The sequence below is a fragment of the Oreochromis niloticus genome, linkage group LG18 (assembly GCF_001858045.2).
Source record: "Oreochromis niloticus isolate F11D_XX linkage group LG18, O_niloticus_UMD_NMBU, whole genome shotgun sequence".
Classification (NCBI taxonomy): domain Eukaryota; kingdom Metazoa; phylum Chordata; class Actinopteri; order Cichliformes; family Cichlidae; genus Oreochromis; species Oreochromis niloticus.
In genome coordinates this window covers 30,264,855-30,283,073 of record NC_031982.2, presented here as the reverse complement: position 1 = coordinate 30,283,073, position 18,219 = coordinate 30,264,855, and the positions used below count along the sequence as shown (strand labels likewise).

General features: G+C 40.9%; 1 protein-coding gene across 2 annotated transcripts; it reads right to left on the bottom strand.

The window, feature by feature from the left end:
* Positions 1-9,083: 9,083 nt before the first annotated feature.
* On the bottom strand, positions 9,084-11,403 carry LOC109195525 (tripartite motif-containing protein 16). 2 transcript variants are annotated; one of them, XM_019347679.2, is made up of 2 exons: positions 9,595-11,403; positions 9,085-9,217 (listed from the first exon to the last, which is right to left on the bottom strand). In XM_019347679.2, exons 1-2 carry the CDS (start codon positions 11,210-11,212, stop codon positions 9,159-9,161), a joined length of 1,677 nt encoding a protein of 558 aa, XP_019203224.1. In that variant the 5' UTR covers positions 11,213-11,403; the 3' UTR covers positions 9,085-9,158. The 2 variants fall into 2 exon arrangements, with proteins under 2 accessions (XP_025756472.1, XP_019203224.1); XM_025900687.1 differs by having other exon boundaries at positions 9,084-11,403.
* Between the last annotated feature and the right edge of the window lie 6,816 nt (positions 11,404-18,219).

Below are 18,219 nucleotides of genomic sequence, written 5' to 3'. Positions count from 1 at the left end.
AGAGTCATTCGGCTGGGCAGGGGGTATAACACATCTGCAATGCAGCAACATCTGCTCTCTGGGCCTGTGTGAGAGTGTTATCTCAATGGCGGGAATGAGGATGTTGGAATTTGGCATCTCAGGCACCAACTCATCTCTTTCCTTAACCGGGCTCACTAGAGATTGGTTTCAGCCTCTCTCCATGCTTTAAGGAGGTTGAGTTGATAAATCTGACTGGCCCCTCCCCTGTCTGACCATATCTCTTCATAGTCAACACCAATGTTCTCACCGTGTGACCATGAACGGTCCTTACCACTTGGCAAGTAATTTCGAGCTAGAAGAAGGGAGTAAGACAAGCACTTTATGTCCCTGTTAAAATACAATTACATTTTATCAAATATCACTAAGCAGTCCTTACCTTTAAATACAGCCTGGTTTCTTTCTCTTTCTTTCTATATCTCTGAGTGAAGTTAGCTCTCATTCTTTTCTCTTCCTGTGAAATACAGCAAGTGGAGCTTTAGCTAGCAACACACTGTGACACAGTTAGTGTTTGTTGAGGTGATAGAAATGCTGCATTTGAAATTACCTGCCACAACATTTTACTCCCTTTTATGTTCACTCCTTTTTTTCTGAAGTACCGCAAATTATGGGCACGTGGGGTTGTTCTTAGTGATGCGCGAATCATGAACGAATCGTTCAATACTCGAGAATCACTTTACTGACTCGTGAATCATGATTCACAAGCGCAACTGACTCACTGACTCATCCCTGTTGCTGTTAGCAAACTAATTTCATTAGTAGAAATATATCTAGCTTATAATTAAAATTGTGAAGAAAAACACAACATCCAGTATCTTAACAAAAACATTTCTGCTCTGAACTGGAAAAAAAAACCCTGAGTAGAAGCTCACATCAAGACAATAGCTCCTCGGTTCACAGTAGCATCGCTCTGCTAACATGCTAACAGCACATTTGAGCTACTCACCCCCTCCTTTCCTGCGCTGAATCGTAGGGGAAACAAATCACTCATGACTCACTAACCCCCTCCCTCCTGTGCTGAATCGTAGAGCTAGCGAATCACTCATGACTCGCTAACCCCCTCCCTCCTGTGCTGAATCATAGAGCGAGCGAATCACTCATGACTCGCTCACCCCCTCCCTCCTGTGCTGAATCATAGAGCGAGCGAATCACTCATGACTCGCTCACCCCCTCCCTCCTGTGCTGAATCATAGAGCGAACGAATCACTCACTCACTCACCCCCTCCCTCCTGGCTCGCAGCTACTTCTTCTTCTTCTTGGTTGGCAACCAATGTTAAGGCGCACTACCGCCCCCTGGCTCACAGCTCAGTGGACATTTAGATGAGAAAATATATATTTGACACATGTAAGGAAAATACTAATAAAATAAAAATAAACAAAAGAAATGTTCCCTTTAGAAATTCTTTTGCTCTTTTTTGCTATATAAAATAGTTGTTTTCTTTAAGAATCACTCATCTTAGCAGTAGGATTTACATTAAAAGAGAAACAAATTAAGTTTGAGTGAAAATGTACATTTTTTGCACTCTCTGGTCAACTGACTCAGTGACTCAAATGACTCAAAAAACCCGATTCACTTTGGTGAGTGACTCATTAAAACTCGATTCAGTAAAAAGAATCAAATTTACCATCACTAGTTGTTCTGGTGTTGTGCTAAAAATAAATAAATCAAAACTACGGTACATGGTTTGCTCTTTCATCTCTACTGATTAAAACGCGACTGCCTTTCATGTGTCACTGTTTAGGCTCAAATCTCATTGTTTGAAGGCCTGCAGTGACGTGAAATATTAACTTCCCCCAAATGCGTTAAACCCAAAGTAACGAGTTTGTTTTGAAAATATACGGAGTGGAAACTACAGATATTTGTTTAAAAATGTAGGGAGTAAAAATTAAGTACAGCAAGGAAGTTTTTTTTTTACTTTTTTACTTCCTACCTGTGGAGCCAATTAAGCTAAATTTAAGAAGCGCATGTCTGTGTATACTTAAAAGCTCTTATAGTTATTTTCACTTTGTAGACAAATTAAAGCACAGAAAAGAAAAACACGATACATTAGAGCATGACATACTTTGACCTGAGGTGGCGCTGCAGCGTGAAAGAGCCTGAACGTCAACCGGAAGAAGACGAGAATAAACTCCGTATAAACAACATGGCGTCTCCCTGTGAGGTGTCATGCCGAGCAGATGTCAGAGTTGAGTTCAAGCAAAGTTGACTCTTTCGGTGATTACAGTTTGTCCGGGCGGGCTGTGTGTCTTATTTCATCCGCAGACACGTCGTTGGATGAGGAACAGCTCATGTTGGCATCAGTGGCAGTCAGGATGGCAGCATCTTCCAGAGGGAAGGTCAGGTCGCTGGTCTCTCTGAGCAGGACGCTGTCCACCAACAAGCCCGGTTCCGCGGCTGGAGATTACCCTCCTCCGGCTGAAGCCCCCGCTTCTCCCCCGAACAGCGAGCCAGCCGCGGCGCCTCAGCGGAGACCCAAAAAAGACCCCAGCGGCTGCTCCGTGCTCCTCTTCCCCGGTCAGGGCAGCCAGTTTGTGGGCATGGGCAGAGGACTTTTGAAATACCCCAACGTTAAAGAAATGTTCACCGTAGCCCAGAAGATCCTGGGTTACGACCTGTTCCAGATCTACTGGCGTTTAGATCAACTGGCGTTAGTCGAACAGATGTGTGGCAGTCTTGCGTTTCAGGAGCTGCTACCGACAAACCAGCAAAAAAACGCCAAATGTGTCACCTGTGACACTTGTGAGGTTATCTCAAACACACTCCGTCAGTCTTGATGCTGTTGAACAACAAAATGTTTAAAAATGTGGCGAGTTTACCTGGTGATATCCTCACGCGCGACGCGATCGCGAAAACAGCAAACAATTAACACCACGCCGATGTTGTTCACAGGACACCAAGAGTAAACGATCGGGAGACTCTTGTCGTCGTTATCGTTCCCCTCGCACGGTTTATTTCTCCGAATTCAGCGTTTTTGCTTCACAACTAAAGCGAGCAGTTTACTTTGTGCACTAACATGGAGTCGAGTCAACCAGCGCCACCTCTGGCCAAGTGCCACAGCCTACAGCCAGATCAACTTGTGACACACATCTGCAGCACGTTTGAATTCGTTTCATGCACAACACATTTGTACCTTTCAATTGTGTCTGTTTGTGCGTCATGCAAATAAACCTTTGAAAAGAATGAAATGATATCATATATTTATTATTGGCCTACATTTGTTCAAAATTCCAAATTATATACACAAAGTCATAGAAATCACCACTCCAATTGGTCATCATGATTTTGATATTCTCTTTTTCCATAACAATGAAATATGCCTCGGACAAATATGACACATCAATATTTCATTAGTGTTGTCACATCACATCCTATAAGCAGGGTCTGCCTGTGTCTTTTCTCTGGAAATTAATATTTCCAGCCAATATAGGCAATCCATCAACATGGCTGGGGAGTTGGTAGTTATATACAGTCTGTATAAGTGTGGTTAATCCAATGAAGATTTGTAAGGAGATGGCAGTTACTGTGAATTCACAGCAGTTACACAGTGATTAGTAATAAACAGAGCCAGTTAGAGTGAGTGGATTTAAGAAAGTCAGTGACTCAGGTGTGTCACTTGGTTTGTCATCTGTTTGTGAGACTGGAGGAGACGTAGAAATCTTTTGTTTTAAATCTTAGTTAGGAAGATTCCTGTTTGAAAACAAGCACTTTTTGTGAGAAATGCAAGAAGTACATCTGCAGAAAGCACACAGTTACATTCTGTCCATCATGTGGACAAAATTGAAAATGTTGAGCATTGAAAAACTGAGAACGTTGGGCAAGTTCAACAGAAATGTGTTTGTAATAGGGCTGGGCTATATCATACCGTTCACAGTGTAGTTTTGTGCAACGATAGGAAAATGAAATATCGCGATAGAATATGGGTAAAACGCGCATGCGCAGTGCCTTTGTTTACATATGCACATGGCGGTGACGCAGAATGAGAAGAGCTAAAGTGGATCGTTAAATGAAACGGATGAACCAGAACTGGTTTGTAAAAATGCTGCAACTTCAGTGGTGTGGAACTGGTTTAGCTTTCGTCCGTCAGATACACAACAAAGCACTATTTTTGGTAGAGCATGCTAGCGGGCCGTCGTTATTACCGTGTTGTTTGGAAAATACAGCACACTTAAAATCAATCCTTTGATTTTTCTGAAAATCGACAGTGCCCCTTATAATCCCGTGTGCCTTATGTATGAATTCTGGTTGTGTTTACTGACCTTGAAACGATTTTATGTGGTACACGGCGCTCGAAAATCTGTCAGATGTTTCAGTACGACTTTGCTAAGCTACGAAGCTGCACCGCTTGATGGATTGTCGGAGCATTACGGCTATCGTAGGCAGGAGCCTCGCGGAGTGATACGTACTGTGCTTCAACATAATATTACCGTATTGTGTGTGTATAACCTCTTTTTAAGTTTTGTGGATATTATACATGGTTATGCTGAGGATGTGTCGGCCAATTTCCACTGGAAATGCCTTTTGGTTAAACTGTCAGCAAGGAATTTGTATTTGCACTGTTGAATATTTATATAACTTTAATGCACATAAAAAATAGCTGCTTGTTTAAGTGAAAATACATTGATGAGGTTTTTTGCACTAATAAAGTTGTGGAGTTGTAAAGTATTTTGTCTAGTGTCAATTATATTGTCAGTTATATCGTTATCGCAAATTTTCAAATGTATACATTTGAAAATGTATACACGATATATATCGTGATAAATATTTTTGGTCATATCGCCCTGCTCTAGTTTGTAAGAACGAAAAACCAAATTGTTCCTAAAATAGTTATGGAAAGTCTAACTGTTGTATGTCTGTGTTCTACATTTTTATCTGATGGAAAATAACGTTGCTATTGTTTTATTGCAGTTTTTGGATAATTCTGAGTGGATTTACACAGTACGGATCTAAATGACCCGCAACAAAATCAGTCATTTTTTTGTTTTTCAACATAATACAAGGGTTAATTTCCAAAACTTGCATATGATCTTCAATTTGTAGCAGATCCACTATCACATAGCAGCTGGAGCAGTCTCCAATGGAGGTCAGTCCACTGCTGCCACCTGTGGCCAAGTACCACAGCCTACTACTATTAACTTGTGACACATCTGCACCTGCTGCTGTGATCACATTGAGTAGAGGCTGAGTGGCTGCACTTACCCCTGGTACATCCAAATCTACCCACAAACATGTTGAAAGATGCAATGGCAGCAATGTGGATTGTCAACACTAAAAACAATCAGTAAGCAAAGACAACAGGGATCACTTTTTTCTGTTTATTTAGCACCCACAACATTTGTAGTCGCCTTCTGCACAGGGGAAGTCCACACACACTGTGTGGTACCACTTTCCACAGAAGGTGCATTCAATCTGCAAGACTGAATGAGATTGTCAGGGTCATTGTCTGACTGTTTATTACTAATCACCTGCTGTACATTCACAGTAACTGCCATCTCCTTACAAATGTTTATTAGATTAACCACACTTATACAGACTGTATATAACAACCAACTCTAAAATGTTTGTTCGCAGAGAAAAGACACAGACAGACTACGCTAACGACATGTGATGTTACAACACTAGTGAAATATTAGTGTCATTTCATTCTTTTCAAAGGTTTATTTGCATGACGCACAAACAGACACAATTGAAAGGTACAAATGTGTTGTGCATGAAACGAATTCAAACGTGCTGCAGATGTGTGTCACAAGTTGATCTGGCTGTAGGCTGTGGTACTTGGCCAGAGGTGGCGCTGGTTGACTCGACTCCATGTTAGTGCACAAAGTAAACTGCTCGCTTTAGTTGTGAAGCAAAAACGCTGAATTCGGAGAAATAAACCGTGCGAGGGGAACGATAACGACGACAAGAGTCTCCCGATCGTTTACTCTTGGTGTCCTGTGAACAACATCGGCGTGGTGTTAATTGTTTGCTGTTTTCGCGATCGCGTCGCGCGTGAGGATATCACCAGGTAAACTCGCCACATTTTTAAACATTTTGTTGTTCAACAGCATCAAGACTGACGGAGTGTGTTTGAGATAACCTCACAAGTGTCACAGGTGACACATTTGGCGTTTTTTTGCTGGTTTGTCGGTAGCAGCTCCTGAAACGCAAGACTGCCACACATCTGTTCGACTAACGCCAGTTGATCTAAACGCCAGTAGATCTGGAACACCTGCAGTCTCTGTGTCTGGAGGGCCCCGAGGCAGTGTTGCCAACTCCTCAGTAAGGAAAATCGCTATTGGCTGTCCTAAAAGTCGCTAGAAGTTGCTAAATGACGTCATCGCCTAATTTGCATAATTGGTCATGCTAATCTAATTGTAACCTATGTTGTTGGAGAGAGAAATAACATCGTGGAAGAGACATAAAGTGAGTAAAAAACGTCCTAAATGCATTTAGAGTTTATTTAGAACTACAAATTAAATTTCTTTTAGCAATTATTGTTTTTTTTAATGTCACAATTCCAACCCTGCTCCTTTACCCGGGCTTGGACCGGCAAAAGTGACCCGAAATAGGCACTCTGGTGGAGTTACTTTGTGTGTGTGTGTTTATAAGTAGTTTTAAACCTTGTGATCCACAAAACAGCAAAAGAGTAAAAGAAGAACTGACTGCGTTACAGCACCCGCTGCTTGTTGAGAGTAAAAGCGATACCCGCTTTCACGTCTTTTTTTAGCGACTTTTTTTTTAGAAATAAAGTCGCTAAGGGGTCTGAAAACTCGCTAAATATAGCGACAAAGTGGCTAAGTTGGCAACACTGCCCCGAGGACGAGCTTTCTTCATACATTCTTATATAGTTCTATACTGTGTATTGTGTATTTTGTTGTACAGTTATTTTATTTTTTAACTTTAATTTATATATTTTATCTTATTCTTTCCCAGTTAAATTTACCCTTCATTCTAATTTGTGTTGTACAGTTATTTCATTTTTAACTTTAATTTATATATTTTATTTTATTCCTTCCTAGTTAAATTTACCCCTTTTTAATTTTCATATTTATTTCCTATCTTATTCATAGCCTTTTCTTTTTTCTTTAGGTCATGAGCAGTTGTCTAAGCATTTCACTGCATATCGTACTGTGTATGACTGTGTACGTGACAAATAAAATTTGAATTTGAATTTGAGCTGCAGAAAACGGTTCACTGTCAGCCGGCGGTGTTTGTCACCTCCCTGGCTGCTGTGGAGAGACTCAACCAAGAAAACCCCAAAGTAAGTGCCAGATAAATGTCTGGAAAAAGGACAATAACTGCAGGTCCTGCCTTCTTAAATGTGGCCATTTTATCTTTTTAGGTAAAGGGTCTAAACAGTACTTGTACACTGTGGAAATCCCATAAGAACGTCTCCTGAACTCTGAAAAATAACAAAACAAAGACTAAAAGGAGGTCATGGGTGCTGATGATGATGATGATGATGATGATGATGAGGGAGTAGCATGCATTTAAAAAGTGACTGATGTCCTAGAATACAACAGAACAGTGTCTCTACAAACTTATGAAAACATGACAGTCTTGCATTAGTTTGTATTCTTATGGTTTCAAAAAACGAGGGAAAAATCTCCTTGAAATCCACAATTCCTTTTTGTTATTTCTTAGTGTGTGACGTATTTTATTGCCTTTATGATTGGTGCAAACAGTTTCCTGATTCATAATGGAAATAGATTTTAGACACAGGAGGAACACGCAGTGATCAGCAGGAGCAGCTTGGAGTCCAGTCTTCTTCACACTGAGGAGGGACATATATGCAGGAACAGTTGTCATAACTGTTACAACCACCAGATGGCGAAAGAGTCCCACTGCAACTTTAAGCCATGACGGATGTGTCTTGATGTTTGCTTGTGATAAATCTGCTTTATGTGAGTCTTTTTCAGAAAGTAACAGTAATATGTCTGATTATATGTCTTTAATCAGTAAAGTCTCGCTTTGCTAGAAATAAATAAATGAGTAAATAATAAAATTGTAAACATGCAGCTGTATGTTAGAAGTCAAAGGGACTTTAAGTCTTCTGTAAATTGACGGGGATCAAATGAAGGACACAAGTATCTGTTCTTACTCTAATAAATGCTGCTTTAATATCCAACAGACTATTTTCCTTCCTCATCAGCAGTAAACAGCTCGACTCCGTCTGTGCATTTGTGTCCTCCATACTTGTTCACACAGACATCTCAGGCTTGATGCCACGATGCAGTGTAGAAACCTGACAACCCTCTGACTCATGTTCAAATGTTCAAGGACATTTCTCAGGATCATGTATGACCCCTTTTTGAAATTCGGACTTTCATTGATAATATTTGTGTTTCTGAGTCATTTTTGTGGAGACTTCTGTCCAACGTAGTGTCCAAATGAAGCCTGAAGCTTTTCTTCACCCTCTTGTCAGATGGTCAGCAACAAAACTCTGTTCCAACCAATGTCTGATAAGAGATGAGACACAGCAGCTGAGCAAATGATCATTTGATGCTGAAGAGATCCTCAGACAGAATTAAATACATACATAAACACAGCCTGGTGCCAATAACACAGCTAATGACACTGCTGTATCACTGGCTTTACTGATTAAAGACCATATCTGAAGGAAATCTTTGAACACAACAGAAAGTGACCTTTTAAACCTGCGACACTGATGCTGCATTCAAGGACCATTACAAACATCTGAAAGGACTTAAGAACATCAAGAAAATGTGACTTGTTTCTCTGTAATGAAGCTGTTTCAGTGAAGAAAGTTGAAAGGTCACAGAGCGACTGCTGAATCTTCTGCTCTAAACATGAACTCTGAACTTGCCAAAGTGCTTGCTCATAGGGGGTCATATGATTGTTGGGTTTTTCTCTGTATTTATTATTGTGCTATCTACTGTACAATATAAAGCGCCTTGAGGCGACTTTTGTTGTGATTTGGCGCTATATAAATAAAATTGAATTGAATTGAATTGAACTTTGTGATGCTTCAGGAGGAAAACTGCTTCAGTTATTCTCTCAGATTAGTTTCATATTTTCTGCATCAGATTTGAGTGAGATCCTGGAATGAAGACAGAAGAAAAGACTTTGTTCAAAGTTTGATTTATAGTCAAACCTTCCAGTTTATTCACACAATAAAACATCAACACAATATATGAATTCATTCATTAAAATCACAGTTTTTCCTCATTTGTTTGATGATTTTGACAAAAACAAACACAAACACACACACATGGTCTGCCATACTCATAAAGAGAAATGTCGACATTTTTCAATACAAATATTCCAGAAACATTTAGAGGATAGAGAAGTTTACATTTTCATGTGGAGAAATATTTTAGTAAATCAAAATGATGATGAGCAGTGATAGCCTCCATAAACAGTCACAGGAAAGATCTCCTTTAAAAACTCAGAAACATCAAGAGAACAACTAGAAGATGTGGAGGTACCACCCATAATGTTTGACTGACAGCTGATCTCTGTGCAGAAATGATGGAGAGAAAATAAAATGAAACTAAAACACAGATTTAAACCCACAATATGAAAGACTTCAGTCTATTTCAGTTTCATCAACTCAGCAGTGTCCCCAAAATAGTAAAACCTCAGTCCTGCATAGAGCGGCTGAGTGAATGTGGTCTGGACTCTGTGGAGGAGAGTCATGGTTTCAGAGACGCTGTAGAAGGACAAAATACCTGCTCTGTGATCCAGGTACACTCCTACTCTGGAGGAACAAGGACCTGAGACAGGAGTTTGGATGTTGTTGTACCGAAATGTATAACTGTTGTTGTTACAATCTAATGACCAAGATTTGTCATTAAATCCAAATAAACATTCATTACCTCCTTTTCTGCTGATACTCTTGTATGCAACTGCTACAGAAACTCCTCCCCCTCTCGACTCCACCTCCCAGTAACAACGTCCAGTCAGACTCTCTCTACTCAGGATCTGAGACCTGTCAGTGAATCTGTCTGGATGATCAGAATAAGACTGTTGTTGATTCATTAATGTTACTTTTCTGTTCCCCTCTGATAATAACACCCATGCGTTTGCTGTGTTTGGATCCAGTGTGATTTCACATGAGTATTTTAATAATCCAGCTCTGGTCTTTGGCTCTGGTTGTGACAGTAAAACATCCACTTCAGTGACTGTCAGTGAGATGTTTGTCCATTCCTCTCTCAGAATGTCCTGTAGTTTATCTCTGAGCACTGACACAGCTGCTGTCACATCCTCAAAGTAGCTCAGAGGACGGATATTGATGCTGGATGAGTCTGTAGACTCACTGAGTGCTGACAGTGAGGGGTAGTTGTGTAGAAACTGGATGTGATCCTCTGTGTGTGAGAGCTGCTTCAGCTCAGCATCTTTCCTCTTCAGCTCAGTGATCTCCTGCTCCAGCTTCTCCTCAAGCTCTTTGACTCGACTCACTTCAGTTTCCTGCTGGGATCTGATCTGCTGCTTCACATCAGAGCTTCTTTTCTGGATGAGATGGATCAGCTCAGTGAAGATCTTCTCACTGTGCTCCACTGTTTGATCAGCAGACTGATTGATGGCCTCCACCTCCTGTTGAAGCAGCTTCACATCTTTCTCTCTGTCCTGGATTCTCTGCTGGATGTTTTGTCGACTCACCTCCAGCTCTCTCTGCCTCTCAGTCCTTTCTGCTGCAGCTGAGACTGTGTCGTGGCCTTTATGTTCATCCACAGAGCAGAGATAACAGATACTCTGCTGATCAGTACGGCAGAACATCTTCATCACCTCATCATGACGAGAGCAGATGTTCTCCTGGAGCTTCTTGGAGGGGTCTACCCGCTTGTGTTTCTTTAATGGAGGTACTTCATAATGAGGCTGAAGGTGTTCCTCACAGTAAGATGCCAGACAGACTAAACAGGACCTGAAGGCTTTCATTTTTCTTCCAGTGCAGACATCACAGGCCACATCTTCAGGTCCAGCATAGCAGTGATCAGCAGGAGCAGCTTGGAGTCCAGTCTTCTTCAGCTCCTCCACTAAATCTGCTAACATGGTGTTTTTCACCAGGACAGGCCTCGCTGTGAAAGTCTGTCTGCACTGAGGGCAGCTGTAGATTTTCTTCTTTTCCTCTTCATCCCAGAAGCTTTTAATACAGTTCATGCAGTAGCTGTGTCCACAGGGAATAGCCACCGGATCCTTCAGTAGATCCAAACAGACTGAACAACAGAATTTTGTTTGGTCCATTTGATTCATGTGCTGTGCCGTTTCACCGTCTCTCAGTGACTGTCAGACAGTTTGACTTCCTCTGAACAGAAACAACCTCTGTGCTCTGAAGGGAAACAGATCTCTGCTCTTGTTCACCTCCTACAGGAAATGAGGCTCACCAGCAACTGCATTTACACCATGTTGTTTAGACCCATCCTGATACAGACACATCTGTGAAGGGAGGCACCAACAAGTCATAAAATGCTTATTTCATCAGTGCCAGGGTGTGTTATGTTTGATTTACAATATGCAGTAAAAACTTTGACCTACCTAACCTTGTTAACTTGTAACTCAGTTTCTACAAAATGCCCTTTATTGACGAGTTAATGAGATTATGATCATTAAATAGTAACAAATATTTAAATTTAGCAATAACAAATGCAGATCAGTCCACAATGTTTACAAAAACAAACAAACAAACAAACAAACAAACAAACAAACAAACAAACAAACATTATTTTGTAGTCTTTCCTGTGTACACAGTCACAGTGGATTTGAAATGAAAACTTTCAAGTTTAATTCAAGGTTTTAGTAAAACTTTACCTGAACTGTTTAGTAATTTTTCACAAAGTGTCCATGTCAGTAATTCATTCAAATGTATTTTGGTCTTAAACTGATCCAGTAAATGTAACTTTGTCTCACCTACTTAACCGAGTATTTTAGTTGTTTAACTGTCATTATAACTAAACTGAACATCCAAAGCTTTTCTCACTGCAGTTTTGTTGTGCAGTTATAGCAGCACTTTGAATCATCCACAGTTTTATAGAACTGTCTGTTGAATTGTTGTTTTGTTTGGTGCGATGGTTCTTTTTATTTAAATAATTGATGATAATTTGATGTATTTGATTGTTTATTACTGGTGCAAACAATTCATTCATTCATGGTGCAAATATATAGTAGACTCAGCAGTTTAACTCAGTTTTCTTGGCCTTTGTTTATCGTTCATTTAAAATCTTAATGGGTAAAGATCATCATAATTACATATGAAATTATATGTACAAATTATATGTTCCATTACACTATTAACAGCACAGATTATACAGCAAATATCAGATTCATGGATGGAGCCAGAGGCTAAATGACTGTTCAGTCCTCTTTAGGAAACGATCTTCATATGACGACAAACACGACAACAATCAGCTGTCAAACTGTACAAGAAGTTCACAGTAATGTAAAAGAAGTTATATCACTTTATTTTTAAATGTACGCACTCAGGGTCAGGACTGAAGACACTGATCGAGAAAATACTCTAAATAGAAATATTCACCTAAACATTCAAAATTATTCAATTGCATGAAAAGAAATATGAACTCTCTACAATACTGGCTTCTGATTGGTTGAAAAAGCAGGTGCTGAACTTCCGAAGAGCTAAACCTGCAAAACTGTGTAAACCCAGAGTGGATGCTGCCCTCTGACCTTTCAGAAGTACGATCTTTTTATGAAGACACAGAGGCAGAGTTATTATTCATCACTTTAAAGATGATATTCGTTATATGTTCTTCACTCGTTGTCTAGTAAAGTCCAGAGAATGAGACACATCATTTCAAAACATACAGCTGCATGTTAGAGATCACAGAGTTCTTCAGTCTTATGAGAACTCATGGAGACTAAATGTCAGACACATCAACAGTAAATGTCCTTCCTCCCCCCGTGAGTTTGTGTCCTCCACACTTGTTTACACAAACATCTGAGGTTTGAACAGTGTGCAAAACCACATGTTACAAAGCTGCTGAGCTACTGAATACTGGAATATTTCATTCAATATCACCATCTGACCAAAGGACAAACACAGAGAGGATTAGAGCGCCAAACTTTGTTTCAAACTGTTTCAGATTTTAGAGGCAAAAAGCAGAATTTCTACCTGGACAAAGAAATCAAAGCAGGAGAAAAACAAGCTTTTTACATTTATTCAAAGGCATTATGTGAATGTACTCTGAGCCACAGCCTCCTAAAGTAAAGACATTTTATCATCTAAACCAGACAGAGTCATGTTTTCAGCAGTGTCTGTATCCTCCATATAGACCATGCCATGGTCCACCTCGGGTGACCAGGTGTCTGACTTTATGTGGGACTACACAGCGCTCAGTCCTTGTTTCCCTGTGCCACACACACATTGAGCCAATGTCCAGTTTTTTTATTGACTCTAGTTTCTGTCGATCGGTCGGCCCACAAAAAAACCCTGTACAGGAAGTAGATTTCATCTCTCTGATAAAAGGAGTTCTAATCCCTGATCCTGTGAGTCTGACCCAGTAGATCATATTTATATGATCATATTTATGCCTTTGTTGTTTCACAAAGGGTTAAAAACATTCACAGGTTGGACTGTGGTTCTCCTTTTAGCGTCTCTGCTGGAATTTTAACTGTGAACCTCTTAGATCCAAACTTCTGAACTGCTCATCTCACAGAGGACAAAAGGGAAGAACCCCGAATCTCTTCTTCACCTCACTTTTATACCTGCTCACCCTTTCTCCCCCCTTCCCTCAGTGGACGTCACATCTGCACACTTGGGCCAATCAGGTTGTTGACATTTGATCATCTGATGTCCACCCACACCTCATCTCTCTCTATCTATCTGCCCTAGAAGATTTAACACAAACTTCAAACTTCAAAATCTCTTCATTACATTTTCTTTGTTGTTCTTAACACATATTCAAAAACATATGTATATAATTCACTTCATCCAGTTTCATTAATGCTACTTTAGTCAGATTTGTCTTCAGCAGCTTTTTACATAAACAATAATTGTTTCCAATTCAAATACAGAGGAATACTTTTTTATAATTATTTTTATATACTTATTTATATACTTATTATAACTGTGTTTGTTAATTACCATGTATTCATTTTTTTATTTATTTTATGCAGCTTCTTTTATTAAATCATACATTTTGTAAGTCAGACATTTTCTGAGATTAGTGGCTCCAGTGTGTTAGGATGGCCTGTACCAGCTGGGTTCAAAAAAGAGGCTTGAGGCAGAGATGAGGTGCAGACCAACCACGTGTTTTTTCACCAACATTAAAATTCCAAAAACCAAACACAGAATAAAACAGAGTAGCCCAGTAGTGGGACATGGTTCCAGCAACTCTGATAGTGTTGCTCAGTTCACATGGGCCCGTTTGAAGCTGAAGCTCTGGCACATGCGTCAAAAAGAAGATCAACACACTGCTTCAGAAACGCTGTGCTGAGGCTTGGTTTGTCTGAACAGAGTCACGTGATCAATGACGACTGAAGCTTCATTCAGCACGTCACTGCTTCAGTACCTGATTCAATGACTTATAAGGAATTGAATCATTGGTGGGATTTGTGCTGTGTTTTGGTGATTTTGTGCGAAAGAGAGCGAATCAGTGTGTGACATAATTATAGACATGCCTGTTCCTGAATAAAAACCAGTTCATCAGCAATTCTGCTCCCAGGTCTAAAATGTACATAGGAATATGATATACAAATACTTATAATTATTGAAGTAATAGTATATTATATATCTTCCTGATCACCGAGGAAAAATGAATCTTCTTATTGACCATTTTTTGTGATTTCCTTTCTCTTTGGAGCTAAAAGGGGCCACCCAAACACATGAGATATAAATGGAAAGACCAGGATGCCCTCTATTTCGTACATCAGGACTTATTAGGATAGCTCAAAAAAGTCAAAAGATATAGACCAAAAACAAATGTTTATTACAGAGGACATAAATCAATAGGCTGGTTCTAAGGAGGATATAAACGTACCTGTCTGGTGGTTAATGTTAGGGTGCCTAGGTCGTCTACCCAGAGTTTTCTGTTTTGCATTATTATTGAACTTTGATTTGACATTATTTATCATTTCTAGTCTTTTGGTTTCTTTGTTAGTGTTCTGTGTTCTGGTTTCTGTCTGTGTTCCTTGGTTGCTCTGTCTCCCCTGTCTGCTGTATCCCCTTGTCAGGTCCATGTTAGGTTTAGGTTGACATCTTAAACAGGCATATATGTGAACAAAGAGTACCTGTCTGTGTGAGCTGGTGTGTGTGTATGTGTGTGGGTCAAAATATGACCCTGTGAACACCTCCTTAAAAAGCTGGCGCCACGAGTCTCCTGGGAGAAGTCCTCCCTGCTGCAATCAACTAAGACTTGACACTGAACAGATATGGAATTTGTATGAGTTATGCCAGAACACTATAGGGAGTAAACGTCTCCCCATCTCATGGTACACAGAGTCTTAAAGACCTACTAAGGATGAGACATTCTATCAATATGTAAACAATTATATAACTCTAAGCATATATGATTATATGTCTCTAAGTACAAATGACAATTCTGAAATCTCACTCCGACAGTCCATGTCTCTGTGTTGTGTTTCCTGTTTTACTTTGAAGTCCGTGTCTCAGGTTATTTTATCAGATTTTGCTTCCCTTGTCTCATTAGCCCTGATTTGCCCCAGCCGTGTTTCCCTCCTGTTTCCCACTCCCTGACTGCTCCCTCTGGCTGTATCCCAATTCAGGGTCTGCAGCCTTAAAGGCTGCATTTTAAGGCCGATTACATCACAGCGACACGACGGAGGCTGTCCCAATTCAAAGGCTGCTCTAAATGCGGCCCTCAAATGCGTCCTTCATTTCCGTGAATTTTAAGGATGTTTCGGTGTAGACTTCGTGGCCCAACATATCCCACAATTCATAGCGCGGCAGTGGGTGTGGATAATTTTGCCGCAGACGGCAGAAGCGGAGCGGCCAAAGTATAAACTTTTAAAAGTAAGTACTGAATATTATGTCACTTATTTATGTGCAAATGTTTAATAATGAGGAACATTAAAACATTACTGTTGGCCACATGTCAGCAAAGTTATCTGACATTACCGATGTTTGTACTTAAAGCGTTTACTTGGTTTTAAAGCCTTTAGTGTCGAAGGATCGAAGACCACTTCAGCAACAACAACTCACGACAGGTATGGCAGGGAGTTCAGCACTTAACCAACTACATACCTTGCAATACCACGTTGACTGAGAGTAACGCAGCGCTTGCGGAGAAGCTGAACCACTTCTTCGCACGCTTTGAGGTGAAGGGACCAGAGGCAGCAGCAGCAAAAACATCGGACAGCAGCAGCAGCCCAAGCCTCATAGTGCAGGAATATGAGGTGAGGCACACACTGAGGGCAGTGAACCCCAGGAAGGCCGCCGGACCAGATGGGGTAACCGCAAGGGTCCTAAAAGAGTGTGCAGACCAGCTGGCTGGGGTTTTCACTAAGATCTTCAACACTTCACTGTCCCAGTCCTGCATCCCGCCGTGCCTAAAGTCAGCCACAATTGTCCCACTGCCAAAGCGTACTAACATCAGCAGCCTCAACGACTACCGACCAGTTGCTCTAACACCTGTTATAATGAAGTGCTTCGAGAAACTGGTCCGACGTCACATCATGTCCTGCCTGCCACCCAACCTCGACCCGCTCCAGTTCGCATATAGAGCTAATAGATCAACTGAAGATGCCATTGCTACAACGCTCCACACCACCATCTCTCACTTGGAAGTGCAGGGCCGTTACGCCAGGCTGCTCTTTGTTGACTTTAGCTCTGCTTTCAATATCATACTTAGTACTCCTGGACAGACTAATAGTTAAACTGCTGGAAATTGGACTTCCTTCTACCACCTGCCGCTGGATCAGAGACTTCCTCTCAGACAGTGTACAAAGAGTTAGAGTGGGGCCTCATCTTTCCTCAGCCTTAACACCGGCTCTCCACAAGGCTGTGTACTGAGTCCCCTACTGTACACTCTGTACACACATGACTGTGTTAGTTCCCACCCAGACAATGCAGTCATCAAGTTTGCAGATGATACCACCGTGGTGGGGCTCATCTCTGGGGGAGATGAGACGGCATACAGAGCTGAAGTTCAGAGGCTGTCAGATTGGTGTGTAGACAACAACCTGGACCTCAATACCAACAAGACAAAAGAACTGGTAGTTGACTTCAGAAGGAGGAAGTTGAGCTGCAGCCTGTCAGCATCAACGGGGAGTGTGTGGAAAGGGTCTCCAGTTTCAAGTTTCTGGGTGTGCACATAGACACAGACCTCCAATGGAGCTCTAACATCTCTGCGGTTTTAAAGAAGGCCCAACAGCGTCTCCACTTTCTGAGAATCCTGAGAAAAATGGACCTGAAGAAGGAGCTGCTGACCGTCTTCTACCGCTGCTCCATTGAAAGTGTGCTGACATATTGCATCGGCGTGTGGTTCTCCAGCTGCACCACAGCACAGAGAAAGGCACTCCAGAGGGTCATCAATATGGCCCAAAAGATCATTGGACATCCTCTTCCCTCCCTGAAGGACCTGTACAGCACTCGCTGTCTCAAGAGGGCACGCAGCATCCTACGGGACGGTACACACCCAGGACACCGGGTGTTTAAGCTGCTGCCGTCTGGCAGGAGGTTCAGGCTACTGAGGTCCCGAACAAATAGACTGAAGGACAGCTTTTACAACAGGGCAATAGCCCTGATTTTTTTTTGGGGGGGGGTTAACAATGGTAAAACAGTAATAATAATAATATTTATATTTATAAAAAGGTGCAATAATAATTAATGTGCAATAATAACAGTGTGCAATACAAATACACTTATTCTTCTTTTTTATTACTAAGTTATTATACTGTGTTGTGTTGTTTGTGTTGCGTTGTGATGTGTCGTATCGTGTCGTGTTGTGTTATATGTAGTGCCGAAGTAGTTTTCCAATTTCATTGTACTATTGTACTATGTATGACTGTGCAATGACAATAAAGAGTTATCTTATCTTTAAAATATAATAATAATACAATAGTTGACCTTAATCTTACAGAGAATGTGATAATTTTATGGATAATTAAAGTCAGTCATATATCCACAAACACAACAAGCTGAAAGTCAGTGAATGCTGCTCGGTTTGCAGTCCTGAATATGACGGCACAAGCAGGATTCACTGCACTGTTAATGTTAGCTATGTTATATTGCTGCCTCTGTTCGGTGGTGTCGAGCCAAACGGACTTTAACGTGTGTTTGAACGAGC

Coding starts and splice junctions, on each gene's coding strand:
- LOC109195525 (XM_019347679.2), bottom strand. CDS start 11,212: ATGAATCAAATGGACCAAACAAAATTCTGTTGTTCAGTCTGTTTGGAT. Junction 9,218..9,594: donor CTATGCAGGACTGAGGTTTT/ACTATTTTGGGG, acceptor TGTGTGTGTTTG/TGTTTGTTTTTGTCAAAATC.